This window comes from Macaca fascicularis, chromosome 2 (assembly GCF_037993035.2).
Source record: "Macaca fascicularis isolate 582-1 chromosome 2, T2T-MFA8v1.1".
Classification (NCBI taxonomy): domain Eukaryota; kingdom Metazoa; phylum Chordata; class Mammalia; order Primates; family Cercopithecidae; genus Macaca; species Macaca fascicularis.
The window spans coordinates 157629381-157653377 of NC_088376.1; the positions used below are offsets into that span (position 1 = coordinate 157629381).

The following is a 23997-nucleotide window of genomic DNA, read 5'->3' on the forward strand; positions in this document are numbered from 1 at the left end:
TCCTGGGCTCAAAAAATCCTCCCACCTCAGCCTCCCCAGTAGCTGGGACTACAGGTGCGTGCCACCACACTCAGTCTCACCATACTCACTACACTCAAAATATTTTTTTGGTAGAGATGGGGGTCTTACTATATTGCCATAGCTGATCTCAAACTCTTGGCCTTAAGCAATCCTCCCACCTTAGCCTCCCAAGGAACGAGGGTTACAGGCATAAGCCACTGTGCTTGGCCAAGACTGAACATTTTGTATGGGACCTCTCTTCCTCCAGTACAACTGGGTTTTTTTTGTTTGTTTGTTTTGTGGAAGAGATGGGATCTCATCATGTTGTCCAGGCTGGTTTTGAACTTCTGGGCTCAGGCAATCCTGCCTCAGCCTAGCAAAGTGCTGGAGTTACAGGCATGAGCTGCCGTGCCTGGCAGCCCAATATTTTTTGTCTGTGAATATGGTTTAAATGATTAAGTACAGGCTAGAGCAAACAGAAGGAACTAGTAGATATAATCATTAGAAGGATCGTACAGCTATTCGTTTTTCATTTAGCATACTGAAATACTTTATTCATTCAGCATTTAACAACTAGTGGGGTTTGTGCTTCAGTGGAGAATACAGACATCAAAACACCTCTCAGCTTCCAAGAGCAGACATTCTAGTGGAGAAGACGAAGTTGACAAGGCATGAACACAGACAGCTTTATGCAGAGTGTGCCAAGAGCCCAGCAGGGGATGTTGGAACATATTAGGGTGGACTTAGCTTTTCTGAGGGTGGAGAGGAACAGTAATGCCTGAGTTTGAGTTTGATTTTGGAGAAGGAAGGTACTGAAAGCAGAGAGCAGAGCACATGCAAAGCCAGGTAGTTGTGAAAGAAGCCACTTGGTTCAGATGATAGAGTGATGCAGGGTTGGAATGTACGGTTGGAAAGTGGAGTATGGGGATGATAGATGAGGCTGCAGAGCGGGGCAGGAACAGCTTGTGAAAGGCTGCCACACATGCACTGAGGCACTTGGAATGTGGTGAATAAACAATGGGGAACAAACCATAAAAAAGCTTTAGGGCTGGGCATGGTGACTCACGCCTGTAAGCTCAGCATTTTGGGAGGCTGTGATGGGAGGATCACTTGAGCTCAGGTGTTTGAGACCAGCCTGGGCAATATGGCAAAACCTTACCTCTACAAAAGATACAAAACTTAGCCAAGTGCTGTGTGTCCCACAGCTACTCTGGAGGCTGAGATAGGAGGATCATCTGAGCCTGGGAGGTCGAGGCTGCAGTGAGCTGTGATAGTGCCACTGCACTCCAGCCTGGGTGACAGAGCAAGACTTCGGCACACACACACACTCCATTAGGCCTAGAAATGCCACAATCATATTTGTATTTTAATAGATCACCAAGAATGCAGTAAGAATGATTATAAAGGGCAAGAACAATGAAGAGGGACTACTGAGAAGGCCAGAGCCATCATTTGGCACAAGTCATATGAACGCATTTTCGTTATGAACAAATTAAATAGTTCAGAAGTTATTCCAGAAGGAACACACTAGCCTATGAATGGATATTTAGATTCTGTTACAAACTATGAACAAGCTTGTATATTTGCTCAATAAATTACTTCCAAAAAATATGACTTCTTAAAATGGTCTTTAAAAGCCTAGATGATCATTCTCTTGGCATGGCTAATAAGATTTTTCCAGGAGTTAAGGAAAGTATAAGATGGTGAGAGCACATTAAGATTACTTCAGACCCAATTAATATCAGTCACAGCATGACTGAGCGCAGCACTGTGGAGATCAGCACTGATTCTATTAGAATCCAGTCTGACACTGGCACTCATATGTTGAGTGCAGCATTATTCACAATAGCAAAGTCATAGAATCCACCTAAGTGTCCAGTGGATTGGATAGAGAAAAATCACGAAATACTATGCAGCCATAAAAATAATGAAATCATCTCTTCTGCCCCAGTATCTCCCAATATACACATGTAACAAATATGCACATATATCCTCTGGATCCAAAATAAAATTTTAAAACGAAAAAGAATGAAGTGTGAGAGGGGAAGAACTCTCAAAGCTCCCAAGGATAGGCTTGGGAAGAGTAGGTGAATGAAATGAAAATGTGCTCTATTTTTCCTTCCTTGGAAGACCTGGCCTTAAAGAGGAAACTGGTGACAAGGGAAAATCAGGCTGAGCCTTTCAGAGCAATTCGGCACGTGAAGCTGATGGTGCAGGAGATGGTGTCTGAACCCACACCCCACCACCACTGCTGCTGTTGGCCGACTGTCAGTGGTTGGTCATGAAAGGCTATTTGATATGCAAAGCTTAAAACAAGTGGCCTCCACTCTACCTTTCTGTGGCAGCTCTCTTCCTAGTTCACCTGTTAATCACTGAACCAATTGAAAGCCTTCCAAGGTCTAAGATCAGATTTGTTTGGGGTCATACCTTCCTTAGGTTCTGTTCCAACACCCTCTCCAACAGACTGATGCTGATGTTAGTTCTCAGCCGAAAGCCTTGCAAGCATCAAGAATTCACATTATCAGCCAGGCACAGTGGCGCACGCCTGTAATCTCAGCACCTTGGAGGCCGAGGTGGGCAGATCACTTGAGGTCAGGAGTTCAAGACCAGCCTGGCCAACATGGCGAAACCCTGTCTCTACTAAAAATACAAAAACTAGCTGGGCCTGGTGGCACACCTGTGATCCCAGACTCGGCCTCCCAAAGTGCTGAAATTATACGCATGAGCCACCACGCGTGGTCACCCCCAGTATTTTATTTATTTATTTATTCATATTATTTTATTTTATTATTTTTTATTTTTATGTATGTATGTATGTATGTATCTATTTTTTTGAGACAGAGTCTCGCTCTGTCATCCAGCCTCTATCCTCTCTGAACCACCAAGGTTTGTTTGTCTGAGGGCCATGACTAAGGCTGCGGCCTTTCTCTGATCTTGCTTTTCCTTCTTGGCCTATTCCTTTGGTCCCTATTGTAGAATACCAAGGTTGCCACGTTTAATCATGCCTCCAGATTTTGTTCAGGGCCCAGGGCTTGCTTTTGGAGCTTTCTCCTGATATCTGCGGCTGATTGGTTAATAAACTTATCTTTTAGGATCAATTGACCCTCAACGGAGTTGAATGACAGGGGAGTATATTTTCTTAAGGCCTCCCATAGCTGCTTGAGGAAAGCAAAAGGATTTTCTTCCTTTCCTTGAGTTACAGTGGACATCATTAAATAATTCATGGGCTTTTTCCTCATTCTTTTTAGTCCTTCTAGAACACAGGTTAGCAGATGTTTGCGACTCCAGTCCCCATGATCTGAGTTGAGGTCCCAGTGGGGACCCATACTGGGGACGGCTTGCTGACCGGTAGGGAATTTGTCCCTTTCTTCAGCTGTCATTCTATCATTTACTTGACTAGGATGCCAGGTATTACCAAATTCTCAGGCTACAGCCAAAGCTGCATTCTTTTCATTAAAGGCCAGGGTTTGATCTAACAATAGCATGTCATCTCTCCAAGTAAGGTCGAAGGTTTGCCCTAGACCCTGTAGGACATCTATATTCCTATCAGGAACATCTGAAAACTTCCCCAGGTCTACCTTGATCTGCTTTAAATCAGAGAGGGAGAAGGGTACATGTACCCATGTTGGGTCAAATTCCCCTCCCCCTACAGCTTGAAGGGGACATAACTGATAGCCTGGGGGTTTTTGTGGTCCCTTGGAGATTTCTTTGCTTGTTTCCTTCTGGGCAGGGGAGATTAGAGGAGGCTTATCATTAATAGGAAGGGGAGCTATAGGGAGGCTAGGATATGGAGGTAAGCTGAGAGGTCCTCCTGTGGAATGTAAATTGCAAGCTTTACATAGTTGTGGATTATCCTTCAATGAAAATAAAGCTTGGACATAAGGCATTTCACTCCATTTGCCTTCCCTCTTACAGAAAAGGTCAAGCTGCAGGATAGTATCGTAATTTATACTTCCCTCAGGTGGCCATTTTTTCCCATCAGAGAGAGAATATTGGGGCCAGGCCATAGTGCAGAAAAAAATAAGCTGCTTCTTTTTCAGGGTTTGCGGGTCAAATTAGTCCCAGTGGCTTAAGATGCATTTCAAGGGTGAAACTGTTGATGCCTGAGTGTTTCCCATCCAAAAGAAAAAACCACCTGTGGTTTTGGTTTGTTTCCACCCCCACCCCCACCCCCTGCCCAAGAACCCACAACGGTCCCTGGACCCTGCTGATCAGAATAGTTGCACTCACCAAAGCAGCAGCAGAAACACTAGTCTTCCTCCTAGACCACAAAGAGGACCAAAGAGGGTCGGATTTAGTGGCCCTTACCAACGCATTCTCAAAAACCTGCACCCTTGCCCTTCCTCTTAGACCACAAAGAGGACCAAGAAAAAATAGAATTTAGTGGCCCTTGCCGAACCATTCTCGAAAACCTGTTAAGATTCCTAAGCATTTTCTCCTGTTAGTATTGGGACCTTACCCTTGTCCTATAAAGATAATATGCCTCAAAATGGAGTGGAGGGCCATACCTGAGGGAGGGAAGGGATCTCCAGTGTTGGAAGAGTGATGCCTTTTGTCCTCACTTCTCATCATATGAATAGGAAGCATATAATTTCCGAGGCTCCCCGTGTCCTAGCTTCAGGAATAGCTTTTGTTAGGCCTCCTAGTCTGAGGAGGGATCCTAAAATTCCAGATAGTACCCTCCCCACCGATGGGGCTTTAGGCAAAAAATTATGTCTTTCTGATTGGTGAGCCTGGGTGCCTAAAGAAGGGAACAGAGTCCTGAAATTTTTACTAGAAATCATTCTTATAGGATAAACTAGAAAAGCAACACAGACAGGGACTAGCCTCGGAGAAGAGAGGCGGGAGGAAGTTTGTCTGACAGATGTTACGACCCAGGAGGCAAGGGTCAAGATAGATAGGATAGATGGGCGAGTCTCGCTTGGGTGATGTGACTTTGAGAGTTCTGCTCATGTCTGCAGGGTCAACCAACTTTTTGTCAGAACCCCTGAGCTGAATGGCTTTCCTCTCTGTTGACCCTGAGCTCAGCCCAGTAGTACAGGAAAAGCAGAAGCTGGTTCCAGGCAAACCAACACTCCCAACTCCAAAGAGTGGGGGGTTGTTAGAGAACACTTTCCCAGAAAGCCTGATACACATGTCTTTAGTCTGGTGGCTGCGCTAGTTGCTTTTAACTGGCCGGCAGGAGCCTGGCGTTTAGCCCCCGAATTCTAAGGAAAAATAGGACAGAATAGCAAGCGAAAGGGGTTCAATGGTACTCACTGTGTGGCGAAATCCCCAATGAACCCCAAAGATATGTTCAGAGTTTGTTCCTTCCGGTGGGTTCGTGGTCTCACTGACTTCAAGAATGAAGCTGTGGACCTTCTCAGTGAACATTACAACTCTTAAAGGTGGCACAGATCCAAAGAGTGAGCAGCAGCAAGATTTATTGTGAAGAGCGAAAGAACAAATCTTCCACAGCATGAAAGGGACCTGAGCAGGTTGCTGCAGCTGGCTGGGGTGGCCAGCTTTTATTCCCTTATTTGTCCCTGCCCATGTCCTGCTCATTGGTCCATTTTACAGAGTGCCGATTGGTCCATTTTACAGACTGCTGATTTGTCCACTTTACAAGCCTCTAGCTAGCTACAGAGTGCTGATTGGTGCATTTTTACAGAGCACTGACTGGTGCATTTTACAAACCTCTACCTAGCTACAGAGCACTGATTGGTGCGTTTTACAATCCTCTTGTAAGACAGAAAAGTTCTCCAAGTCCCCACTCCACCCAGGAAGTTCAGCTGGCTTCACCTCTCAGTATGGTTGTCAAATTCCATTTTAAAGCTGTAGTGACCAAACATGGAGGCCCATGCCTGTAGTCACAGCACTTTGGGAGGTTGAGGGAGGAGTATCATTTGAGCTCAGAAGTTCAAGACCAGCCTGGGCAACATATCAAGACCCTATCTTGGCTGGGCATGGTGGCTTATGCCTGTAATCCCAGCACTTCGGAAGGCCGAGGCAGGTGGATCACCTGAGGTCAAGAGTTCAAGACCGGTTTGACCAATATGGTGAAATCCAGATTCTACTAAAAATATAAAAATTAGCCAGCCATGGTGGTGCACACCTGTAGTCCCAGCTACTTGGAAGGCTGGGACAGGAGAATTGCTTGAATCCAGGAGGCAGAGGTTGCAGCGAGCCAAGATCATGCCACTGCACTCCAGCCTGGGCAACAGAGCAAGACTCCCTCTCAAAAAAAACAAAACAAAACAAACAAACAAAAACATTTCTACAAAGTAAAAAAATTAGCTGCATAGAGTCTTCCAAGGTGCAGTTCCTTCCCTGCCAGGGCCTTTCTGGGCACATCCTTCTAGACAGATGCACATTAGCACAGTAAATTCCCCAAGAAATTCTGCAATAAAGGAACCAGTCTAACTTAAAAAAAAAATTAGTGTTTTTCAAATGTATGAAATCACAGCAAGAAAAATTTTAAATCACATAACACCTATTAATACCCCACAATATTGTGTGGAGTACATATTGAAAAGTGCTCCCCTGGTGTTTGCCTTTTTTTTCTTTTGGTAAAGGGATGAAGTTTTTTCAAAAGAAATAATGGCACATGCCCTCTCACATAAATTAATGTTCTCCATCAAATGAGTCATGTCATGGAAACAATACATTCACATACTATTTCAAAAGCTGATCCACATGAGCGCTCCCCAGAATTCATAACCCTGACATTTCGTGCTAATAAGCATTAGTTGCCTTTTCTCTCCTTTCCCATGGCAACCCCTGGCATTCACCACTTGATGGAAAGGTCATGTGACTGCAGTTAAATCTGTTCATTTTACTGAACTTGTGAGCAAAATACTACCTGCACTAGCCAAATGAGTCTAAAAACGGACAAGAAGGACACATAGCTTTAAAATAAATGTGTTCTTATTTTGTAATACAGTTTTAAGAGCTCCAGTGAAATACTTTTTAAATTTTTTTTTATTTTTTGAGATGGAGTCTTGCTCTGTCGCCCAGGCCGCAGTGCAGTGGCGCAATCTCGGCTCACTGCAAGCTCCACCTCCCGGGTTTACGCCATTCTCCTGCCTCAACCTCCCGAGTAGCTGGGACTACAGGCGCCCGCCACTACGCCCCGCTAGTTTTTTGTATTTTTAGTAGAGACAGGGTTTCACCGTGTTAGCCAGGATGGTCTCGATCTCCTGACCTCGTGATCCGCCCGCCTCGGCCTCCCAAAGTGCTGGGATTACAGGCGTGAGCCACCACGCCCGGCGAAATACTTTTAAGTTCAATAGGGATTCAGGGGAAAGTTGTGGAGAGAAGCAAAAAATGGGAGAGAAATTTCATTTTATCAAAATCAGAATAAAACTGTGACTCTTTTTCTCCTTTCCCATCCTTCATTCCTCCTCTCAAATAAAAACATCAACTGTCTATTTCTTTCACTCCCACAACAAGCTTTGAGCTTGGCAGGGGAGTGTTTGCAGAGAAATGCTGCTCTCTTAGAGCACTTTAGCTGAATCACTCCATTAGAGTGGGAAATCACAAAAAGATTTCTGCCTAAACTGCAGGCGGGTGTGGCGCGAGGTAGAGGATCGCTTGATTAATTGAAACTCTGTTTCACCAAAGTAGTAAAACCAATGTGAACATTTTGTCTTCTCAAAATGTCTTTCTTCCTTTTCTTTCTTTTCTCTTTTTTTTTTTTTTTTTTTTTTTTGAGATGGAGTTTCGCTCTTGTTGCCCAGGCTGGAGTGCAATAGCGCGATCTTGGCTCACCGCAACCTCCACCTCCCAGATTCAAGCCATTCTCCTGCCTCAGCCTCCTGAGTAGCTGGCATTACAGGCGCCTGCCACCATGCCTGGCTATTTTTTGTATTTTTAGTAGAAGCGAGGTTTTGCCATGTTGGCCAGGCTGGTCTCGAACTCTGGACCTCAGGTGATCCATCTGCCTCGGCCACCCAAAGGGCTGGGATTACAGGCGTGAACTACAACGCCTGGTCTCTTTTTCTTTTTTTAGGAAATTGTGGGCTCACAACCTTATTCTCAGTGGGAACTTTTTTTTCCTGGCTGCATTCCTCCCTGTGTTGCCCTCCTCTCATGGGATTAGCACTGTTCCTGCACCCCTGCTCCCTGCTCCGCTGCCCCGAGTTTTTCTGCGGCCTATCCTCCCATTCATTCCAGCTGTGGGTTCTTGTGCTTCAAGGAAACAAATCACACTTCCCTTTCCTGCATGTCAGGGTTAGAGAGAGAAAATAAAAACAGGCAGCATTTGTTCAGCACTTACTAGACATCAGGCACTTTTTTTTTTTTTTTTTTTTGAGACAGAGTCTCGCTCTGTCACCCAGGCTAACTAAAGTGCAATGGCACAATCTTGGCTCACTGCAACCTCTGTCTCAAGCAATCCTCCCTCCTCAGCTTACCTAGTAGCTGGGACTACAGGCACATGCCACCTCACCCAGGTAATTTTTTTTTTTTGAGATGGAGTTTCGCTCTGTCACCCAGGTTGGAGTGCAGGGGTGCGATCTCAGCTCACTGCAACCTCATTCTTCTGGGTTGAAGCAATCCTCATGCCTCAGCCTCCCGAGTAGCTGGGACTACAGGTGCATACCACCATGCCCGGCTAATTTTTGTATTTTTAGTAGAGATGGAGTTTCACCATGTTGGCCAGGCTGGTCTCCAACTCCCGACTTCAAGTGACCCTCCCTTCTCGGCCTCTCAAAGTGCTGGGATTACAGGTGTGAGCCACCATGCCTGGCCCCATAATTTTTGTATTCTTTTGTAGATGTGGGGTTTCACCGTGTTGTCAAGTCTTATCTTGAATTCCTAGGTTCAAACAATTCACCCGCCTTGGCCTCCCAAAGTGCTGGGATTACAGGTGTGAGCTATCGTGCCTGACCTTCTACATGTTTTCTTATTTCATCCTATTTTTCCATTTTACAGATGAAAAAAGTGAGGCTTACCAAGGCAAGTAACCTTCCCAGGATCACATGCACTAAGTGGGAGAGCCAGGATTTGAAGGCTTGTGCCAAAGTTCATGTTCTTAACCACCGTAATAAATTCATTCAAAGCGAGACTCCCTCTCAGAAAAAAAAAAAAAAAAAAAAAGTATATAGTGTCAAGTGCTATGAAGAAAACTAAAGCAGGGTAAAGGGATAGCGTGTAATGGGTAGGAACTGCTACTCTGTATAGAGTGGTCAGGGAAGGTCTCTAGGAGGAGATGACACTGAAGCAGAGATGGCCTTAGGTATCTACATTTTCACACTGACACCCACAAACTGGGTGATTTCAGGTAATGTTCTTAGAATTCTACATTTACTGTACATACTCTGATGGGTCTCTTTTGATTAGAATTTCTAGCTTGAAAACTCCATTGCATTTGGAAGACAAAGCTGGCATTCTCCCACAGAAATATGTTGAATATCTTCAGAAATATGTTGTTTGATGTGTCTTCAGAGCTGTCCCTAGCAGAAGTGTGCCCTCACCAAACACCAACATTCATTTTACTTAGCAGGTAGCCCTCCCCTTCTAAACAATGGCTAACAGTTGCTGAACACTTAGCTCACCATGTGTCAGACAGGAGTCTAAGTGCTTTGAATGACATGAGTCATTTCATTTAATGCTGACAACACCTCAAAGAGAGAGACTAGCTTGGCTGCCATAGCAAAATACCATAGATTGGGTGGCTTAAACAACAGCAATTTATTTTTTCACAGTTCGGGAGGCTGATAGTCCAAGGTCAAGATACCAGCAAGGTCAGTTTCTGATGAGGGTTCTTTTCCTAGATTGCAGGTAGCTGTCTTCTCTGAGTGCCCTCACATGGCAGGGATGGTGGGGGCTGGGGCACAGTACATGCTAGCTTTCTGGTGTCTCTTCTTACAAGGGCACTAATCCAATCTTTAGGACCTCATCAAAACATGTCTCCCAAAGGCCCCATCTCCAAATACCATTGCATAGAAGTTAGGCCTTCATTGTAGGAATTTGGGGAGTAACACAGTTATTCCTATTTTATAGGTAATGAAACAGGAACAAAGAGGTGAGTTAACTTGCCTAAGGTCACAGGGAGTGGAATCTGTGTGTCAGTCTGATAGAAGAGACCGTGATCTTGACCACTACACATACACAGCTTCTCTCCATGGGCAGGACACCCTCAACTCTTACCAAGCTAGACTGGTAGGGAAGGAACAGAGATGAAGTGCACATCCTTCTTTGATGGCTTTCAAAAAAGTACATTTCTTTACCTTCACTATTCAAATAGTATGTCCTCAGGCCGGGCGCGGTGGCTCACGCCTGTAATCCCAGCACTTTGGGAGGCCGAGGCGGGCGGATCACAAGGTCAGGAGATCGAGACCACGGTGAAACCCCGTCTCTACTAAAAATACAAAAAATTAGCCGGGCGCGGTTGTGGGCGCCTGTAGTCCCAGCTACTCGGGAGGCTGAGGCAGGAGAATGGCGTGAACCCGGGAGGCGGAGCTTGCAGTGAGCCGAGATCGCGCCACTGTACTCCAGCCTGGGCGACAGAGCGAGACTCCGTCTCAAAAAAAAAACAAAAAACAAAAAACAAAAAACAAAAAAAACAAATAGTATGTCCTCTTCTCTCTTCAGACGCTGAATGGAACAGTCAAACTCAGATCCTATTGTAAAACATCTTTTTAAAAAGTTTCGATTTTAAAGCAAAACAAAACATCTATCCTACCAACTCCCATGACCATGACTCCAAGAGCATTATACAACCTTCTGATAATAATTTTGTTTATCTTGCTGAGTTTTACACAGAATGTGCTGACACTCAAACTTGAGTACTCTAGACTGTATTTTTTTTTTTGAGACAGAGTCTTGTTCTGTCATCCAGGCTGGAGTACACTGGTGTGATCTCAGTTCACTGCAGCCTCAACCTCCCAGGCTCAAGCGATCCTCCCACCTCAGCCTCCCAAGTAGCTGGGACTGTAGGCATGCGCCACCACGCTCAGCTCATTTTTGTATTTTTACTAGAGACGAGTTTTGCCAGTTGCCCAGTCTGCTCTGAAACTTCTGAGCTCAAATGATCTGCCCTCCTCGGCCTCCCAAAGTGCTGGGATTACAGGTGTGAGCCACTGCACCCGGCCAAGACTGTATTTTTCATTATTAATTGATAGCTCCTTTTCCAGTTGCTACATTAGTCTGCTGTCAGTTTGGTTAGCATGAGCCAGTCTCCATGTCTCATTTCTACTTGGAGCAAAATAGCCTTCATACCATTTTTTCTTGGACAGAAGAGTGGATTTATTCTATTAATAATGAAAGGTCTTTGAATGATTCTGAGTTTTAAAGGGGGCCAGATTTGTGATGCATAACATGTGTAGCACAGACTGGAAGTAGAGAGCCCTGTAGGAACATTACTGCACTATTGTAACTGCGCAATGGGTTGGTTCATCTTGCCCGCTGCCTAGACAGAGCCGATTTATCAAGACAGAAGAATTGCAATGGAGAAAGAGGAATTCACGCAGAGCTGGCTGTGCTGGAGACCAGAGTTTTGTTATTACTCAAATCGGTCTCCCTGAGCAAATTTAGGCATCAGAGTTTTTGTCAGGTAGAGGCTTGGGAAGTGAGGCATGCTGATTGGTAAGGTTGGAGATGGAATCACAGGGGGTGGAAGTGAGTTTTTCTGGCTGTTTTCTATTCTCGGGTGGAACGGCAGAACTGGTTGAGCCAGATTACCAGTCTGGGTAGTGTCAGCTGACCCATCAAGTGCAGGGTCTGCAAAATATCTCAAGCACTCATCTTAGGTTTTACAATAGTGATGTACCCCCAGGAGCATTCTGGGGAGGTTCAGACTCTTGAAGCCAGAGTCTGCATGACCCCTAAGCTGTAATTTATTTGTTTCTTATCTTTTTTTTTTTTTTTTTTTCGAGACACAGTTTCACTCTTGTTGCCCAGGCTGGAGTGCAATGGCGCAATCTCAGCTCACCGCAACCTCTGCCTCCCGGGTCCAAGCGATTCTCCTGCCTCAGCCTCCTGACTAGCTGGGATTACAGACATGAGCCACCACGCCTGGCTAATTTTGTATTTTTAGTAGAGATGGGGTTTCACCATGTTGGTCAGGCTGGTCTCGAACTCCCGACCTCAGGTGATCCACTCGCCTCGGCCTCCCAAAGTGCTGGGGTTACAGGCATGAGCCACCACACCTGGCCAGTAATTTCTAATTTTGTAGCTAATTTATTAGTCCTGCAAAGGCAGACTCTTCCCAGGCAAAAAGGGGGTGTTTTCGGGAAAGGGCTATTACCAATTTTGTTTCAGAGTCAAACCATGAACTGAATTCCTTCCTAAAGTTAGTTTGGTGTATGTCCAGGAATGAACAAGGACAGCTGAAAGGCTAGAAGCAAGATGGAGTCAGTTAGGTCTGATTTCTTTCACCGTCATTATTTCCTTAGTTATAATTTTGCAAAGGTGGTTTCACTATTGCAAATCCAGTCCATTTGCAGTACTGTAGCCTCATCCCAGACACAGATTGGATCCATTTACTTCTCTCTATTACCACTGCCACCACTCTAGTCCAAGCCGCTATCATTTCTGCCCTCATTCCCTATAACAGCCTCCTAACTAGTCTCCCTGCTTCCTCTTTTTCTCCCACTAAAATTAATTCTCCATGTGGCAGCTAGAGAATTTGTTTTTTAAAAAATAGCGTTATTACAATATAATCCATCCACTATAAATTCACCCATTTAAAGTATACAATCAAGTGAGTTTTCGTATACTTACAAGATTGTACAATCATCACTATTATCTAATTTTAGAACATTTTTATTACCCCCACCCCTAGAAAACCCCATACTAATTAGCAGTCATTTCCCATTTCTCCTTTCTCCTACCCCTAGCAACCAGTCATCTACTTTCTATACAGGTGGATTTGCCTGTTCTGGACATTTCACATAAATGGATACATACAGTATGTGACTTTTTTGCATCTTGCATCTTTCACTTAGAATCATACTTTTTTTTTTAACATATTTTTGTCTCATAAGCTTTTTTCCACTTTTATATTTATTTATGTATTTATTTAAAGAGACAGGTCTTCTATGTTGCCCAGGCTACCCTCGAATTCCTGGGCATAAGTGATTTCCCCCATCTCAGCTTCCCAAGTAGCTGGGACTACAGGTGTGCATGAGCACACCTGGCTTTCCTTTTTTTTTTTTTTGAGATGGAGTCTCGCTCTGTTGCCCAGGCTGGAGTGGCACGATCTAAGCTTACTGCAACCTCTGCCTCCCAGGTTCAAGCAATTCTCCTGCCTCAGCCTCCAGAGTAGCTGGGATTACAGGTGTGTGCCACCACGCCCAGCTAATTTTTGTATTTTTAGTAGAGATGGGGTCTCGCCCTGTTGGCCAGGCTGGTCTCGAACTCCTGACCTCAGATGATCCACCTGCCTCGGCCTCCCAAAGTGCTGGGATTACAGGCGTGAAACACCGTGCCCCACCTACATACCATATATTCTTTACTCATTCATCTGTTGATGGACACAGGCTGGTTCCATATTTATGATATTGTGATAGTACTCCAGTAAACATGTGAGCACAGGTATCCTTTTGATATGCTGATTTCTTTCCCTTTGGATACTCAGTAGTGGGATCACTGGATTGTATGGTAGTTTTTATTTATTTATTTATTTATTTTTCTTTCTTTCTTTGAGACTGAGTCTCGCTGTAGTTGTCCAGCCTGGAGGGCAGTGGTGCGATCTCGGCTCACTGCAACCTCTGCCTCCCAGGCTCAAGTGATTCTCCTGTCTCAGCCTGTCAAGTAGCTGGGATTACAGGTATGCATTACCATGGCCGGTTAATTTTTGTATTTTTAGTTGAGAAGGGGTTTCACCATGTTGGCCAGGCTGGTCTCAAACTCCTGACCTCAAGTGATCCGCCCGCCTCGGCCTCCCAAAGTGCTGGGATTACAGGTGTGAGCCACAGTGCCCAGCCTCAAGTCATGTTATTATAAACTAAAATTAACAATTAGGAGAGACTTTAGAAATCTACCCAAGAACTGTTGTTTTACAAATCCAAAATGAAGGCCTCAACAAGGTGAAAGATTTGTCTGCGGTCCGGAAGAGTAGCTAGCTCTGTTCTGAGATCTCTAATTTCCATGACAGCTTCTTTTTTTTTTTTTTTTTTTTTTTTTTTTGAGATGGAGTCTCGCTCTGTCGCCCAGGCTGGAGTGCAGTGGTGCGATCTCTGCTCACTGCAAGCTCCGCCTCCTGGGTTCACACCATTCTCCCGAGTAGCTGGGACCACAGGCGCCCGCCACCACGCCGGGCTAATTTTATTTATTTTTATGTTTTACTAGAGACGGGGTTTCACCGTGTTAGCCAGGATGGTCTCCATCTCCTAACCTCGTGATCCGCCCGCCTCGACCTCCCAAAGTGCTGGGATTACAGACGTGAGCCACCGCGCCCAGCCAACAGCTTCTTTTTCATTTATAATACTGATTGGCTTTACTCCATTGTCATGCTTGCGCCCCCACTCCCCCACCCCCAAGTGACTAAAACGTACAGATGTTTGCTTCGTTCTTGTACTTTCTTATTTTTGTTAAGCTTTCTTTCTAAAATGCCTGGAACGGCCTCTCAAATGCAAGGCTAGGACGTGGTTAGGAAGACAGGCAGTCACACACGAGAAGGGAACTCTCTAGGTCCGCTGGCTCCTTTGTTTCTTCCTCCTTCACTGTCCGGGTTCCTCCTTCCCCTACGCCCCTCTCCCTCTCGCTTCCTTACTCGTCGCCCCGTTACCAGCCCCCAGAAGCTCCGCCCCCTTCAGGGACCAGCCGCCCTGACCCAAGATGGCGCCAGAGGCTTCGGCTATGAGGGAAGTGAGCTCACGCTACTCCGGAAGGGAAGGCGGGAAGGGAGCAGGCGGGTGGTTGACCCGCTGTGGGGCTGTGGGTGGGGCGGCGGCCGCGGCCCTGGCATTCACGCTTGGGTCTGGAGAGAGCGCGAGAGACTCACCGGCTCTCGGGAACCCAGTCGAGGGCCCGGGCCAGGGGCAAAGGAGGAAGTCGCCCCGAGTGGCTCGCCTCTGGCCCTGGGAGAGGCGGCCCCGGGAGCCGGCGTCCCGCCCCCGGCGGCCTCCTTCCCTGACCCTCCTCCCGGGCTGCGCGCGCCCGACCAGGCTGTCTTTCGGCGGCTGCGGCGGGAACTGCCGAGCGGGCTTGACTGGACCCACTGCCTGAGGACCGGCGGAGAAGAGGGAGCGCGGCGGGTCAGCCCCGAGGTTAGGCCGCGGGGGACTGCCCGTGGCACTTCGTCCTTTTCCCAGCCGTCTTGGCTACAGAATCTGCGATCTCCCTAGGCTCCTTCTCTTTCGAGTATGTCACTTAAGTCCTCTCGCCGGATGCTTTTTCCTCCTTGCTTTTGCCGGAAAGGAGAGAGATACATGTGAAGGATATCTGTCCTCGTTGCTTCCCCTGCCCTCCTAAAAGTTTAACTTCTGTGGTAATGTGTATCTTCCTTTTTTGGACCATTTGACAGTCCCGCCCCAGCCGCCGTGTGATTTAGCAACCGGGATCATATTCAGATAAAATCTTAAAAAAAAAAAAAGTCACCTGCAGAACTACAGAATTGTTCTCTCCCGCTCAAGAAGGGCAAGTGGACTTTGGCGTTAAGATGCAGGGGGGTGAACCAGTGTCCACAATGAAAGTCTCGGAGAGCGAAGGAAAGCTGGAGGGCTTGGCCACAGCGGTGACCCCGAACAACAAGAACAGCAGCTGTGGAGGTGGAATCAGTAGCAGCAGCAGCAGCAGCAGCAGCCGCGGTGGCAGTGCAAAAGGCTGGCAGTACAGGTATGGTCCTTTCTCCAAAATTCTTTCCTGAGGTGGAGGTAGGGGTGAATATGCCGGCGGCTACATCCCGCAATTGTTGAAAGATAAAGTTTTTTGACTGGCTTCCAGAAGCAACTGATATATCTCGTTTGGATCTGGGACCTCGCCTAAAAGATTTAATCCATTCATTTGTTGGTTCAACAGGTATTTATGGAAGGCCTTTTGAGGAATACAGAAATGTATCCCTGAACTTCCTGTATAATCAGAGAGTTAATGCTTCCTCTGATTTAATTCTGTCCTCACTTCTGCTTTTGCCTGTGTTGCAATTTATTTACAAGCCAGCTTTCTCTCTGATAGACTGCGAGGGCAGGAACTGTTTAACTCAGCTTTCTCGAGAGGCTAGCAAATACTGGTGCTCAGAACTTGCTTGTCCAGAGATTGGAGTAACTGAATCAGAAAGATTCTTGCCCTGAAGGTATTTGTGACTTGGAAAGGGGAATGTACAAAAATAATTTGAATACAAGGACAAAGGTAGGCATCCTAATGCCTCTGATAAACTAAACCTGAGCCTGGAGATGTTCAGTTTGTGTTGCTCAGACCACTTCAGTGCTCTCTGTGTTGATGAGAAAGTCTGCGTTTGTTAATTTTCACTAATATGAATGAACAACTTAAGGAACAGGAGGAGAGTCCTGGAGAGGCAACAAGTTTTGTTTTTGTTTTTTAATACATGAAGTGTAGGGAGAAAGAACTATCCAGAACCTTAAGAATGAATGAAACAAACCAGTACATCCCATCGTATTGGAACTAAAGGGATGAATTCTTAAGTTCTGATTGACTCCTGTGTGCCTCACTGTAGTAGTCCTTTTTAGCCTTTGTGCTTATTTGTGCTTGTGAAATTTTTGTGAGACTTGGAAGGGGTTAAAGCCAAGATTTTGTGAGGGATACACATTTATCATGAATAATATTCATATGTATGAGATATGCATGACTATATTAATATACAGAAGTGTAGAAGATTATAACTTTTTTTTTTTTTTTTTGAGACAAAGTCTGGCTCTGTCACTCAGGCAGAGTGTGGTGGCGCAATCTCGGCTCACTACCACATCCACCTCCTGGGTTCAAGTGATTCTCGTGTCTCAGCCTCCCGAGTAGCTGGGATTACAGGCGTGCGCCATCACACCTGGGTAATTTTTGTATTTTTAGTAGAGATGGGGTTTCACCATGTTGGCCAGGCTGGTCTCTAACTCCTGACCTCAAGTGATCAGCCCTCCTCTGCTTCCCAAAGTGCCAGGATTACAGGCTTGAGCCACCGCACCTGGCCAGAAGATAACTTTTTATTGGTAAGTGACTGTAGGATAAGAAGATATATTCAGTTACTTTGAGATGTCTAGGCTCACTTTTGGAATCAGCATTATCTTTTGTGTGTGTGTGACCCATGACAGGGGCCACAGGTCCCCTGTCCGTGGCGCTTCGTCCTGACCCGCCATGGGGCTGTGGGTGGGATGGCGGCTGCGGCCCTGGCATTCACGCTTGGGTCTGAAGAGAGCTCGAGAGACCCCAAAATACAAAAATTAACCGGGCATGGTGGTGCATGCCTGTAAATCCCAGCTACTTGAGATGCTGAGACAGGAGAATCACTTGAGCCCGGGAGGCAGAGGTTGCAGACTGATCATATAAGATTATCGATTACTTGGCAGATATATTTTGATAGCACTTAAGGAAGCAAGATAAAGTAAAATTCCTAGTAGTCAGCGGTCAGTCTTCTGATATTCAAACTCTGAAACCCAGCCTCAATTAAATTGAAAATTGAAACAGACTTCTTAGCAGTGGGGAGAGTTGTCGTAAAGCCATGCACTTTAGTAATGTACTTTCATCTAGACCCCCATTATTCCTTAATCCCTTACTTAGGGCATTATTATTATTATTATTGTTATTATTTTGAGACAGAGTCTCTGTCGCCCAGGCTGGAGTGCCACTGCACTATTCTTGGCTTATTGCAACCTCCACCTCCCAGGTTCAAGCGATTCTCATGCCTCAGCCTCCCAAGTAGCTGGGATTATAGGTGCTTGCCACCATGCCCATCTAATTTTTGTATTTTTAGTAGAGATGAGATTTCGCCATGATGGTCAGGCTGATTTTGAATTCCTGGCCTCAAGGGGTCTCTGCCCCTCTTGGCTTCCCAAAGTGTTGGGATTAGGGTGTGAGCCACCACACCTGGCCTTTAGGGCATTATTTAATGGTTATATAATTTTTTATTTTTTTAAATAAATATGGTGAGATGAGGTCTCACCATATTGCCCAGGCTGGTTTTGAACTCCTGGACTGAAGTGATTCTCCCGTCTCAGCCTCCCAAAGTGCTGGGATTACAGGTTTGAGCAACTGTGCCTCGCCATATAATTTTCATACTAGAATCTGTTGGAAACACCAATGAGAAAGGTTATTAGGGGAAATGTAGCAGAGGAATGGCAACTGACAATGTAGGGCATTCAAGGAAGATTTGAAAAATTAACGCGTAGACTCAGGTATATTACTTCCTAGAACAATAATCATAGTCATAATGACCTTAAGTTGTCCAGGAAAGCACACTCTGTTTAAGAGGCAGAGAACTGTATGATATAGTGGTGAACAGTTTAAATAAAATAGCTTAAATTTTTAAAAAACTGCTCAAGTGTCTGGAAAATTCAGTTATGTAGAACTCTTCCCAAATAATGAAGATAAATAAGGCATGACTGCATTTACATCCCAATATATGTTTTTATTTTAATGTGGGTTGTCCAAGGCTGACCTTCAATGTGGCTCTCAATCTGATTTATCCGTTTGTCCTCTAGGACATTGATAAAGCAGTTTTCCCTATTGTCCTGTGTTACTTCCTCTTCCTGGTTTTTTCACTTGAGACTCAGTCCCTAGACTTTATTTATTTATTTATTTGAGACATAGTCTTGCTGTTTCGCCCAGGCTGGAGTAAAGTTGCATGATCTCGGCTCACTGCAACCTCCGCCTCCTGGGTTCAAGCAATTCTCCTGCCTCAGCCTCCTGAGTAGCTGAGATTACAGGCACCTGCCACCACGACCAGCTAATTTTTGTATTTTTAGTAGAGATGGGGTTTTACCATGTTGGCCAGGCTGGTCTCGAACCCCTGATCTCAGGTGATCCACCCACCCTAGCCTCCTAAAGTGCTAGAATTAAAGGCGTGAGCCACTGCGCCTGGCCTTCAGTCCCTAGACTTTAAAAACAAAACAACAATAACAAGAACTAAACTAATCTTTTCTTCTTGAAAGCAGTTTATACTTACTGCCTCCATTTCCTTCTCATTTATTGCCCAACCCATCGCAGTTGGCCCTATTCTCACCGAAGAATATGAGTGAATAGCGTTTTTAGTATCTTTTTTTTTTTTTTTTTTGAGACAGAGTCTTGCTCTGTCGCCTAGGCTGGAGTGCAGTGGCCCCATCTTGGCTCAGTGCAAGCTCCGCTTCCAAGGTTCACACCATTCTCCTGCCTCAGCCTCCCGATTAGCTGGGACTACAGGCACCAACCACTACGCCTGGCTAATTTTTTGTATTTTTAGTAGAGACAGGGTTTCACTGTGTTAGCCAGGATGGTCTCGATCTCCTGACCTCAAGATCCACCCACCTCGGCCTCCCAAAGTGCTGGGATTACAGGCGTGAGCCACTGCGCCCGGCCTGTTTTTAGTATCTTAATCCAACTTATTACTCTATAAATATATGCTGTTAGAATTATTTTAATTTTGGTCCGGTGCGGTGGCTCACATCTATAATCCCAGCACTTTGGGAGGCCAAAGCAGTGGGTCACCTAAGGTCAGGAGTTGGAGACCATCCTGGCCAACATGGTGAAACCCGTCTCTACTAAAATTACAAAAAAGTTAGCCAAGCATAATGGTGGGCGCCTGTAATCCCAGCTACTTGGGAGGCTGAAGCAGGAGAATCACTTGAACCCGCGAGGCGGTACAGTGAGCTGAGATCATGCCACTGCACTCCAGCCTGGGTGACAGAGCGAGACTCCATCTCAAAAAAAAAGAAGGAATTATTTAACTTTTTTTTTTGAGGTGGAGTCTTTGTCACCTGGGCTGGAGTGCGGTGGCATGATCTCGGCTCACTGCAACCTCTGCCTCCCGGCTCGAACTCCTGACCTCAGGTTATCCGCCTGCCTCGGCCTCCCAGAGTGCTGGGATTATAGATGTGAGCCACCATGCCTGGCCAATATTTTTATTTTTAAATTGAAACAGGATCTTGCTATGTTGACCAGGCTGGTCTTGAACTCCTGGCTCAGGCAATCTTCTTGCCTTGGCCTCCCAAAGTGCTGGGATTACAGGCCTCAACCAGTGTGCCCAGCTCTTTTTACTTTGTAAACCAAAAGTATCTGAGACATGTCTGAACAATTTAGAAAGTTTATTTTTGCCAAGGTTAAAGACAGGCCTGTGATACAGCCTCAGGAGGTCCTCATGACATGTGCCCAAGGTAGTCCAAAACAACTTGCTTTTATACAGTGTAGGGAGACATAATGGATCAATCAAATATGTGTAAGATTTACATTGGTTAGATCCGGAAGGGAGGGACAACTTGAGGGCTGGGGGGGAGGCTTCCAGGTGATAGGTAGATTTTGATTGGCAATTGGTTGGAAGAGTTATCAATAGAAAGGAATGTCTGGGTTATGATAAGGGATTGTGGAGACCTAGGTTTTATCACGCAGAGGAAGCCTCCAAGTAGCAGGTTTTAGAGAGAATAGACTGTAAATGTTTCTTATCAGACTTAAGGTCTGTGTTGAGTGTTGATGTTAATGTTGGAGAGGTATAATGAGGTATATTCAACCCCCGCTTCCTATTATGGCTTGAACCAGTCTTTCAGGTTAAAATTTAGGGTGCCCTGGCCAAACGGGGAGTCTATTCAGATGGTTGCAGGGTGCCTTCGAATTTTATTTTTGGTTTACAACTTTCTTGATGATATGTTTGCAGCACAACAGTTTTTAATTTTCATGAAGTCTAATGAGTTTTTTCTTCTCGTTACAGTTTTGTGTCACATCTAAAACACGATTGTCAGGTTCAAGATGACAAAGATTTACACCTATATGTTTGTCTAGGAGTTTTGTTTTAGTGCTTATGTTTAGGTTTCTGATGCATTTTTAGTTCATTTTTCCTTATGATCATTTTTGTTTTCTTTTGTGAAATATCTGCATATGTGTTTTTTATACATTTCCTATTAGGTCTTAATATTTTTCTTTTTAATATGCTTGAGATCTCTTATTAAAATGTCAATTAACATTAAATATCAATATTCCTTTAAAAATATTTTGATTTTTCTTCTTTTGAATAGGTAAAGGGATGTGTATATACAATGAAACATTTCCCTTACATACTTTTCCCAGCCACTCTGTTTCCTTCTCTGGAAACTCTTTTACTGATTTCTTGACTGTAATTCCAGAGAAATTGATATTAGTTCTTTATTTAATTAACGTGATGACATGCAATATATTTTAATTTTGTATAAATTCTTTGCTATACTTACTACAAAGATTTCCCTAGTCCTCAGATTTTAATTTCATATTTTGACATACAGAAAACTTTTAAGTCAGACCTCTTATTCCTCTTTTCCATCTATTTCTAATTATAAAAAGTAACTTTTATAAATACTTGGTTTTGGCTGGCACTGTCACTCACCCAAAGTGTTGATCCTTAGTACTTTGGGACACTGAGGTGGGATCACTTGAGCCCAGCAGTTTGAGACCAGCCTGGGCAACAAGAGAGACCCCATCTCTACAGAAAATTTAAAAATTAGCCAGGCCATGGTGGCATGCCTACTCAGGAGGCTGAAGTGGTGGCAGGATTGCTTGAGTTCTAGGCTTCAGTGAGTTGTGATTGTGCCACTGTGCTCCAGCCTGGGTGACAAGACCTGGTAGCAAGACCCTATCTCAAAAATAATTAAGTAAATAAATAGTCGTTTTCATTAAGTTTTAAAAGTTGACAGTTTTACAATTTAACTTTTTTTTTTTTTTTGAGACAGGGTCTCACTCTGTCTCCCAGGGTTGAGTGTAGTGGCTCCATCATAGCTCACTGCAGCCTCGAACTGCTAGGCATAAATGATCCTCCTATTCAGCCTCTGGAAATAGCTGGGACTACAGGTGCACACCACCATGCCCAGCTAATTTTTAAATTGTTTTCTAGAGACAGGATCTTGCGATATTGCCCAGGCTCATATTTAACTTTTTAATCTATCTGGAATTTATTTTGAAATACAGTGTGAGATAATGTATCTACTACTGCATTACAAATTACCCCCAAATTTAATATATTAAAACAGCAACATTTATTATTTCATAGTGTCTTTGGGTCAGGAATCTCAGTGCAGCTTAGCTGGGTCTTCTGGCTCTGAGTCTTTCTTAAGGCTGAACTGGGAGGGATCCATTTCCTAGCTTATTCATGAGACCCTTGGTGCAGTTCAGTTCCTTATGGCCCATTGGACAAATAACTCAGTTCCTCATGAACTGATGGCCAGAGGCCTCCTTTGGTCACTGGCCACATAGGCTTCTTTGCAGAGCATCTTACAACTTGGGAGCTTGTTTCTTGAGAGTGAGGAAGTAAGAGTACTAGAGAGTGCTAGCTGGAGAGAAGTTACAGTCTTTTGTAACCTAAGCGCTGAGGTGAATTCACATCACTTTTCACTGTTCTTCAGAAGCAAGTCCCACACAAGGGTGTGAGAATACCAGCAGGTGGGGATTATTGGGATTCATGCTAGAAAATGCCTAGACAGTTAATATAATAGACTCAAGATTGTAAAGACTAGAGAGGGAAACAGATTTTGGGAGTCAAATTATGCATCTGGTTTTAGGTGTGTCCAGCCAAAGTTGCCAGAATGTTTAAGTGTCTTATCTAGCCAATCCTCAGAGATATGGGGTATTGGAAATGTAGATAATTGTCTTTATAGTATCCAGAATGTTTTCACATCTGTTACCATATTTAATTCTCACAACTCTGGAAGAAGATAGAGCATTATTATCCCTATTTTACAGTTGAAGAAAACCTAAGTCTAAATGATAATATAGACTTAGATTACATGAAGTTATATATTGCATGTAGCTAAGGTTACACAGCTAGTAAGTGGAAGAACTTTTATTTCTAGATATGTTTTACATAGAGGTATTAAAAGTCGATAAACTCTCTAAAAGGAATGAATAATTATTGATAATAACTAGTTTGGTACATGGTTGGTTTTATGGTTTACTCATGTCCTAACTTACATAGTAAATATTTTTGAGCCTCTACTATGTCTGAAGCACTCTTGTTAGTTAATGCTGAATTAATGTGCACACCCAAAACAATGAAAGAAGGAATTCTAAGGCTAATTTTGGGAGGATCATCAAAATAAACAGGAAAAGGAAGGGCGTCGGTGGCATTTGCAAAATAATCTCATGATGACCTTTTGGAAAAAAAAAACTTTTTTGAGACAGTCTTGCCCTCTTGCGCAGGCTGGAGTGTGGTGGCAGATCTTAGCTCACTGCAACCTCTGCCTCCCAGGTTCAAGTCCAAGCAATTCTCCCGCCTCAGCTTCCCAAGTAGCTGGGATCACAGGTGCTTGCCACCATACCCGGCTAATTTTTGTGTTTTTAGTAGAGATGAAGTTTCACCATGTTGGCCAGGCTGGTCTCAAACTCCAGACCTCAAATGATCCGCCCACCTCGGCCTCCCAAAGTGCTAGGATTACAGGCGTGAGCCACCATGCCCAGCCCTTTTGAAAAATTAAACGTTAGAACTTAATTTATTAGATTAGCCTTAAATTTTCTTGTTTCCAGAGTAATTTACATTCATACAATGTGTGCTTTCTCTCCCATTTATAGAGAAGATAGATTTCCCCATTCTGGGTATTTCCTTCCTTTTTCATAGTGAATAATCACACTTTTTTTTTTTTTTTTTTTTTTTGAGACGGAGTCTCGCTCTGTTGCCCAGGCTGGAGTGCAGTGGCCAGATCTCAGCTCACTGCAAGCTCCGCCTCCCGGGTTCACGCCATTCTCCTGCCTCAGCCTCCCGAGTAGCTGGGACTACAGGCGCCCGCCACCTCGCCCGGCTAGTTTTTTTTTTTGTATTTTGTAGTAGAGACGGGGTTTCACCATGTTAGCCAGGATGGTCTCGATCTCCTGACCTCGTGATCCGCCCGTCTCGGCCTCCCAAAGTGCTGGGATTACAGGCTTGAGCCACCGCGCCCGGCCTATTCACACTTTATAAAATGTGCATGTTTTCATTATTTTTGT

General features: G+C 44.6%; 1 protein-coding gene across 3 annotated transcripts in view; it reads left to right on the forward strand.

Annotated features, from left to right (window-relative positions):
* Window positions 1–14842: 14842 nt before the first annotated feature.
* The window catches only part of OSBPL11 (oxysterol binding protein like 11), a 74740-nt gene continuing 65585 nt past the window's right edge, over window positions 14843–23997 (forward strand). For all 3 annotated transcript variants that reach the window (XR_012431618.1, XM_005547923.4, XM_045385533.2), the window contains exon 1: window positions 14843–15762. Coding sequence is in view for 2 of the 3 variants with exons in the window: in XM_005547923.4 (XP_005547980.3) it covers window positions 15587–15762 (176 nt within the window). In the remaining variant the exon portion in view is untranslated. The remainder of the gene's footprint in view (window positions 15763–23997) is intronic.